Source organism: Temnothorax curvispinosus, unplaced genomic scaffold (genome assembly GCF_003070985.1).
Source record: "Temnothorax curvispinosus isolate PA1 unplaced genomic scaffold, ASM307098v1 QBEX01002054.1, whole genome shotgun sequence".
NCBI classification, from domain to species: Eukaryota; Metazoa; Arthropoda; class Insecta; order Hymenoptera; family Formicidae; genus Temnothorax; species Temnothorax curvispinosus.
The window spans coordinates 1-8534 of record NW_020211834.1 but is presented as its reverse complement, the minus strand read 5'-3'; the positions used below and the strand labels follow the sequence as shown (position 1 = coordinate 8534).

The following is an 8534-nucleotide window of genomic DNA, read 5'->3' as shown; positions in this document are numbered from 1 at the left end:
CAACGTAAGAAAATCACAAAATCGCTTTGGATTATCAAAAGTACTTAAAAAACTAACAATATAAAAATATTTACCTATAAGATGACTAAAACCAATTCACGAAATTACTATGAATGTGAAAAGCGAAAATTACATTGAGCTCGAGAAATTTAACTCGCTTTTCGTATAGCAAACCAGGGTGCGTGCCATCTCGCGAGTTATTTATCTAAAACAAGGTACTATTGACACAAATAGATGGCAGTATGCGGTTCTGTCAAATGTCGACATGCAGACCAGGAATCGGAAACGTTGCACATCACCCCATGTTGCACATCACCCCACACAACCCTACTTCTTATTTTTATTATTATTTTTCTTGTATCTATCTGTGTGGGCCTCTATGTTCCGCGAGTGAATGCCGCGTACCTTATATTGTATTTTATCCGAGTGTGAGTGTTCCGCGAGACAAGCGTATGCGCAAATTTTTATCCTACGCGATATGCCACACGCGGGTCCCTGGGCCAGTTTTAACTTTTGACGCCCACTTCTCTGTGATAGGCCCAGGGATCATAAAGCTGTGATATTTATATTTCCGTATTTATGACTGCGACTGGGATTAGTCCCCTAGTGCGCCTTGCAATGGCCCACTGGCGGGGGGCCTCTTGTCCCCCGTCCATGATATTATCTAAGACCGGCGTGCGGCCTAAAGTCGTGCCTTTGATTATGTACTCTTGTACCCCGGGGGCTTCGCCCCCGGGGAATTAGTTTTGGAAATAAACGGCTTTTATCTGTGATGTACATGCATAGAATCCGGCACTCCCTCGCCCTTTCCAGGGGGCGGGGGGGTCTCCCTCCCGACTAGAAGGGCCACTGGGTGCATGACTGGTTGTCGCGGCGCTCCCCGATCGGCTTCGGCCGTGACTGGTTGCCGCGACACTCCCCGATCGTGTCCCAGTTGGTCGAAGATTCTTCCACGTAAAACAAAAAGGCGTCGTAGGCTAGTGCGGAATTCTTCAATCTTTTACCTACTCGGATTAGTCGGTTCTCGTCCATGAATGGGGAAAGACACAGAAGATTACTAGTTTTGCTAATGTCGCGGTGATTAATTAAAGAGTTGTATTCATCTGTGAAGGATTGTTTTTGAATGACTTTACAAATTGTGTTCAACGAATTAGTCATTTTTTTGGGTGATACGGCATGGGTTGACGGCTTAGAATTCCGCGGAGTTAAGACTCTAAGGCAATAGGCAATGATATGACAAATTTTGTTCAGATTGGAAAACTTGTTTAGCAGGTCATCGATGACACTGGGATAGAGGGGTGCAGCAACGGCGCAAATCTTCCTTTGTTCAGGAATCTCGTTAAGCAGGACAAATTCACTGCTAGGCCATTGCCAGGTAGTTGTAGAAACGGGGGGCCGTGCCACCACATGTGCGAGTGTATTAGCTCGTTAGGGAGCAGTCCTCGTGATAACACATCGGCAGGATTGTCTGATGACGCAACGTGTCGCCATTGACGTGGTTCGGTTAGTCTCTGTATTTCCCCGACATGGTTTGCCACAAATGGTAACCATTTTCGTGATGGAGAAGAGAGCCAATTTAAGGCTATGGTGGAATCCGACCACAACGTAATTTTTACATTCGACAGGTGAAAGATACTTTGATTTTATGGATCAATTGGGCAAGCAATAACGCCGCTGCTAATTCTAGGCGTGGAAGGGACGTGGCCTTGAGCGGAGCGACGCGAGATTTGGAGCAAAGCAAAACAGACTTGTACTTATTTTGTCCTACTTTGGTGCAAACGTATACACATGCACCGTAAGCGCACTGGCTAGCGTCGCAAAAGCCGTGTAGCTCGATGTCCTGACAGTCGGCACAACCCCTGACGCAGCGAGGAATCCGTAGCTGCTTGATATTGGGCAGCTGTAATTTAAACTGCAGCCATTGTGAGTATCCTGAGGCACTGACTCATCCCAATCAAGACCCGATTGCCAGAAATCCTGTAATGCGAGTTTCGCAACTACGATGGTGGGGCCTAGCAAACCTAGCGGGTTGAACAATCGGGATACGTCGGATAATATTGAACGCTTGGTCACGGGACCGGAGACGAGGCTGCGTTCATAAGAGAATCGGAAGAAATCGCCATCCTGGTCCCAGAGAATGCCCAAAATACGAACATCGTTTTCCTTATCAAGCGATACAACTCTTTCTCCAAGACAGCTTACGCCCGTTAGCAGTTCGGGGCAATTAGATCCCCATTTGCTGAGTTCGAACGACGCTTCCTTAAGTAACTGTATAGTCTGATCGCGAATCGCGAGAGCGTCTTTGATCGAATCGGCGCCCGTGAGCATATCATCAACATAAAAGTTTCGCTTTACGCACAGTGAACCAAGAGGATATTCTCGCGCACGTTGCTTTGCATGATGCTTTATCGTATTTGTAGCCACGAAGGCGGCCGCAGCGGTTCCGTAGGTGACGACCACTGATTCATACACTTCAATCTTTGAATTGTCTTTACGCCAGAAGATTCTGTGCAATCACGTTTGAGTAGGGTGAAGCCGTATTTGGCGATACATTTTTGTTATGTCAACCACAAGTACGAATTTGTGAATGCGAAAACGCAGGAGTATGGATGCGAGATCTTGCTGAACGACCGGACCGACAAGCATGAGATCGTTTAGAGAGAATCCGGTATCAGTTTTACACGAGGCGTTAAACACTACGCGTATCTTAGGTCCCTCAGCAGTTTCTTTAAAAACACAATGGTGAGGTATATAATAGACACCCTGTTCATTCGACGATTGCTCGCTTATTAGCTCCATGTGCCCTAACGCGATGTACTCCTCCATGAATTCGGAATAGAGCCCTTTTAAGGCAGGGTCGCGGTCAAAACGCTTTTCCAATGCGCGGAAACGATTCAATGCAATTTCCCTCGAATATCCGAGCTTGTCGGCCCAACCTTCCTTTAGAGGGAGTTTAACGACGTATCGGCCTTGCGGATCGCGACTAACAGTCTCCAAAAAGTGCCTTTCGCAGGCTTGCTCCTCAACAGTATAATTATTAGAATTGTTGGGAATGTCCTCCATGTGCCAAAACCGTTGGAGCTGATTATGCAATTCGGCGTTGCTTATGGTAGCGTGAAGAACGACTACCCTCTGGTGTTGCGCAACGCGCGTGCCCGTCCGACCACCCAAGATCCAACCGAACCTCGTCTTTTGTAGAATTGGATGGTTAACTGAGGCCTTGATTTGCCCCACGCAAATGAGACTTCAAAAAACTTCCGCGTCGACAAGAATGTCAATATTCAAAGAGACGTGAAAATTAGGATCGGCAAATTCTATGTTTCGTGGTAGATTAAATGCCGATTTTTTCATGTTAAATGCAGGAACGCTGTCGGTCACACGATTAGTTACTATGCAATCGAGAGTAACGGAAAACGAATTTAATCGCGACTGTAGTTTTACGTGAACTGCTTCTGTAGAACGCGTAGCTGTGCCATTTACTCCGGATATGGACATGCTCACGGAACGTGGTGTCAATAGCTAACTATTGAGACACTCCCGAGAAATTAGGTTAATTTGCGATCCCGAATCTAATAGGACGCGACAAGTCTTTTGGGATCCGTCCCCGATATAAACGAAAGCCACGGCGGTTGATAACAGTACGGATTTACCGTCCGATACGCTTGATGTGTGAGCAATCACCGCGTCCGGAACAGTTGGCCCCGATGGGCCTTTATCGGTCTTTTTGTTGCCGCTTGACTCCGCTTGTTCGGAGACCGTCGTCTGCAAGTGCAGCAACGTATTGTGTTTACGAGTGCAGGTCTTGCAGCCCCCAGACGTGCATTTGTTCGAAGTGTGAGCTGTCGACCTTAAGCAATTCAAGCATATCTTACGAGCGCAAGCTTCTGCTATCCGTTTGGAAATAGAAAGAGCCAAGTTATATTCACAGAGATTTTATCATGCATTTTCGCTTATCACGTGCAATAGTATACGAACTTATTGCACGTTTCGAGATATCAGACGTTTTTACATTTTTACAAGGTATTTTATTATAAATCTTATTGTTAGTAAGTAATTAACTATAATGTAGATTTTATTTTATATAGTAATGATATTTATATATTCAATTAAAAATTACAGAACATGTAGGATATGTACCAATAACGAATGAAAAACATATCTTAAGTTATTTATGGTTTCTTGGCCACGAAAGTGCAGGATATCGTGATGTAGCGGATCGATTTGGTGTTACAATAAGCATATTACATGTAATCATTACAAGAGTCACAATATTTTTAATGCAACTTGCTCCACAAATAATAAGATTTCCTACATTAGAAGAGAAACAGGCAACAATGACATATTTTTTACAGCAAAAAGGATTTCCAGGAATTATGGTATAATCACATATTTGATGTACATTATTGATTTAATACCTGTACAGATACGTTAAATTATTATATAATATTTATTTTCAGGTGCTATAGATGGTACACATCAGACTCGACAAGCCAGAAGAGGATCATGATTCTTGTTCGAGATCGTGCAATTCGGTACGGAAAATCGCGTCATTTCAGCAATTCAAGGCATAAGGCCAGATATTCTAAATTGCTCGCGTAACACGTATGCATGCAGGGAGGGCGGTTGACAAGATTCAATTTCCACCGTGTCGTCTTAACCGCATTGCAAATCGCCTCTTCAATATTAAATTCGTCAGTAAAACATGAATCTTTCTTTTGCTCATATTCCAGAAAGTTCGCTAATCGCCAGAAAAACATTGCCACAGCTGACCAAGTGAACAAACAAAGTCAAGCTACACAATAGAAAGGTCCATGCTATAAACAAAAGCGAGCGCAAACAAGTAACGATCCGCGGATCGTCACGTGCAAACAGTGACGTCAGCGCGATGACGTAGGGCTCCGACGGCCAATCACCCTCCCGAAAGTCATAGTGTCTGGAGGGAGTTTCGCCTCGGAGGTGATAAAACGACCGCCGCCTCGGCACGGGATCGATTCTCGTTCGTAGATCACCCGCTAAAGTATCATCGTATACGACCGCTTGTACTTTGCTTCAACCGCATTTTCGCATTCGCGTAACCGCTCGCCGCTCTTGCCGTGCTAACCATTGTGCGCGCTCACGGCTTTTTCCTTCACTGGAAATATTAAAGACTCTGTAAATACTTGTAAATATAGACTTTATTTTTCATTTGTACTTGCTATTCATTTTTGTTCTTTTTGTGGTCGTCTCGTTACCTCGCGCGATACCGCGCTACCGCGTGCTTTCGAACAATTTTTATATTAACAGAAAACAATATTTTTCTATACATATGCAAGGAACAGTTGACCAAAATTTAAAATTCTTAGATGTTTTTATTGGCTATCCAGGATCCGAACACGATTCAAGAGTGTTTAGGGAATCTCCTTTGTAAAAATCTCTTCACCAAATTTGTTTAGATCAGTGATAACTAACATCAACATAAACAAATTAATTTTAGTTTTGAGTTTAGCTTTCGGATTGGAACCACGTGAATTTATTTTATTCTTACGTTTTATGAACATTTCAGTTCATTTGATCGTCAGGGAAAAGCAATCTAATACAGTATCAGAATTTGATATAGCATCAAATTGTTTTCTCCTGACGAAGTAAACTGAAATGTTCGCGAAACATCAAAATGAAATAAAAAATTAACGCGTCTCTAACCCGAAAGCTAAACTCAATACATCGCGAAAGCCTCAAATATCAGATTAAGTAAGTTTTGATTTGTTGAACTACAATTTATTTTTTAGATGGATCTTACTTACTTGGAGATAGCGCATATCCATGTTTAGATTATTTAATGGTATCATACAGAGATACTGGACATTTAACTCAAGCGCAAAGACATTTCATCAAAAATTAAATTCATGTCGTGTTGACAATTGAGAATGCATTTGGTTGTTTGAAACAACGTTTCAGACAATTGCATTATTTTAAATTGCGGGACATTGTACGCATGGTTCAAATTATACACGCTTGTTGCGTTTTGCATAATTTAGCACACGTAGACGATTTGGAGTTTTTAGAGCCTTCAGTTGATGATGAGTATCCTGATCCAGAAGCGATTATAAATAATGCTAAAAATAATAATGAGATAATTCCTGGAAATCAGCGTGCCCGTGAATTGCGAGACGAGTTGTGCCGTCAATTATTTGTACAACATTATTAAGAAAGATAAATTTTTTTTTATTGTTCTCCAATGTATTTAAAGCATTACCTGATGTTCTTGTAAAATATAATATTTATAAATAAAAAAAAATTTTTTTTTTTAAATAAATTTATTTATTTACACCATGTTTAAATCATAATACTTAAAGTTATTAATACCCTTTAATTGTGTACATATAGAAACTTTTTTATTTTAACAGTCTTTATAATTATACTTATGTTACGATATGTAGGGACATTAATTTAACCGACACAGTCGTAAACGCTATTAGTAATTATCACAAGTAATAATATAAATTATATATTTATATATATCTATTACAATGTTACGTTCCCGAGAGAGTAGGAGGGTAACAGCCACTTCTACACTCAGGCATCTCGCTTGCGGTTAGCGGGGTCGGGGGGTGCCTCGCTGCCGCGGGGGGAACGCCGTAAGCGGTGGGCGAGGGGGTCGAGGGACAGTGTTAAGGGTCATCGGAGGGGGGGCTATGCGGAGGAAAAATCCCTAGGCGGGCAAGGGGGGAACGCGACGCGGGGGGACGGCTGTTTACTGGTATTTGTGGGGACCTTGTTGGGAGTAAATTTCCTAGGCGGGTAAATAGGGAATATCGCGCCGCAGGGCCGCCAACGGGGCTCGGCGCGGGGGACGCGGGCGTTCCAAGGGGAACGCTCGGAGCGGCGCTCCCGCCGTTACCGACCGTTTTGGAAAATCGCGCGCTAATTTTTTTGGCTCGCGCGCGTCCGGGCGCGTCCGAACTTGCACGAACTCGTTCAAACTCGTTTGAGGTCGCTTCTCTCGACGTTCCGCGAAAATGCGTTCAAGGTCGTTCGTTTCGCGGGTCTCCATCGCCTTTCTTCGTTGTTGTTTTTTTCTCGGTTCGAAGGTCGTTTCGATCCGCGTCGCGGACGACGCGATCGCCGCGATTTCGGGGGGTAAGTGTGGTCGCGCGGAGATAGGTATACGGATCTGGGAAAAAGGAGGAAAAAGAAAGAGAGAGCGCACAGATGAGATACGTAGTTTATTTTATTTAGAAAAAAATACACGCGCGTCGACGCGCGTTTACATTGTTTCGCGCTTATGAATATATATATATTTGTAGACGCAACATTATTAGGATCGGAAACAGAGCGCGGCGATCTCGCAGTCGACGATGTTGTCAGGGTCGAAGAAATCGCTTTTCAGTATCGCAGTTTGAACCGAGGTATCCGTCTTGATCGCGTAGGTATCTCCCGATAGCGCGAATACTTCGCGTCGATCTCCTCGGTCGCCGCGCTCAGCGCCGAGACGACGCGATCGACGCAAAATTGGAGATCGTACAGCGTGAGCAGGGTTTTGAGCACCATCGCCACGTGAGCCAAGTTGGGTAGTTCCATACGTAGGATCGGCGTGTCGTTGATCACTCCGAATCGCAGCGTCATCCCTTCGACCGACATCGGCGAGGGGGGGGGGGCAAGTTTTGTCGGAGAGACCGCGTCCCATACACGACAATATGTCGTTTGCGCTCGACCAGTCCTTTCCACATGTCGAGCGTCAGGGAGACCTCCCTGCCTTGTTTGTCTCCCAGGGCGATATCCACGTACTAGCCGGAGAGCTGGCAACAAAAAAAGCAACATGCCTCGGTTCATGAAATATCTTGCCTGGAAAAAGTTCGATTGCTGCCGGCAAAGCGAAAGCCCGACCGTCAGAAGGCGGACTGGAAGCTAAGTGGGTGGGCGGGCGATCAAACGTGTAAATTTTCCAACAAAAAAAACTGTCAATCGGCACGGCTGAAAATTTGCATAGGTATCGAGGAGTATGAGAAAAAGCAGGAAAAAATGGTCAAAAGAGTAAGTAGAAGCTAAAGGGTTGTCAGAAGCTGCCAAAGTTGCGAAAAATCTCGGAAAATTTACATATTAAGAAGCACTTCTGACAATTTGCATTTGTATTGTTTACGTATAGAATAAACTAAGTGCAAAGTGTCAGAAAACAAAGTGAAAGCGATCATGAGAAAATCGGGTGCAAAGTGCGAGAGCGTCTTTCGGCGCGCGGCGCAGCGCCTAGTGGACCGATCGCTTTTTTCTTGATTTTCACACCGTACATATTTCATAGCACTTCTGACAATTTATCAGAATATTCATAAAAGACTAAAGGAACTATTATTAAAATGTCAGAAGTCAATTGAGAAGAATTAATAAATTTAATTTTGCTTCCTCATAGAGGAGACTTTGTGATGGTAAAAAATTTTTTTTCGAGATTTTAAAGGAAATAGGTTTAGAATGTTCCAAAATGTCGAGAAATCGTATTAATAGAAAATGTCCGGAAGTGTGTGTGTGTGTGTGTGTGTGTGTGTGTGTGTGTGTGTGTGTGTGTG

The 8534-nt window shown here is 43.7% G+C and overlaps 1 protein-coding gene across 1 annotated transcript; it reads right to left on the bottom strand.

Moving 5' to 3' along the window:
- Positions 1-1764: 1764 nt before the first annotated feature.
- Positions 1765-7602, bottom strand: LOC112468803. Its single transcript, XM_025038152.1, has 4 exons — positions 7430-7602; positions 3682-3847; positions 2552-3189; positions 1765-2506 (listed from the first exon to the last, which is right to left on the bottom strand). Exons 1-4 carry the CDS (start codon positions 7600-7602, stop codon positions 1765-1767), a joined length of 1719 nt encoding a protein of 572 aa, XP_024893920.1.
- Between the last annotated feature and the right edge of the window lie 932 nt (positions 7603-8534).

Excerpts from the sequence above, each read along its gene's own strand:
- LOC112468803 (XM_025038152.1), bottom strand. The coding sequence starts at position 7,602 with ATGACGCTGCGATTCGGAGTGATCAACGACACGCCGATCCTACGTATG. Across the intron at positions 3,848-7,429 it reads ACCGAGGAGATCGACGCGAA|GTCGACAGCTCACACTTCGA; the intron begins GTATTCGCGCTA and ends GAATTGCTTAAG. Across the intron at positions 2,507-2,551 it reads GTGGTTGACATAACAAAAAT|AATCTTCTGGCGTAAAGACA; the intron begins GTATCGCCAAAT and ends GTGATTGCACAG.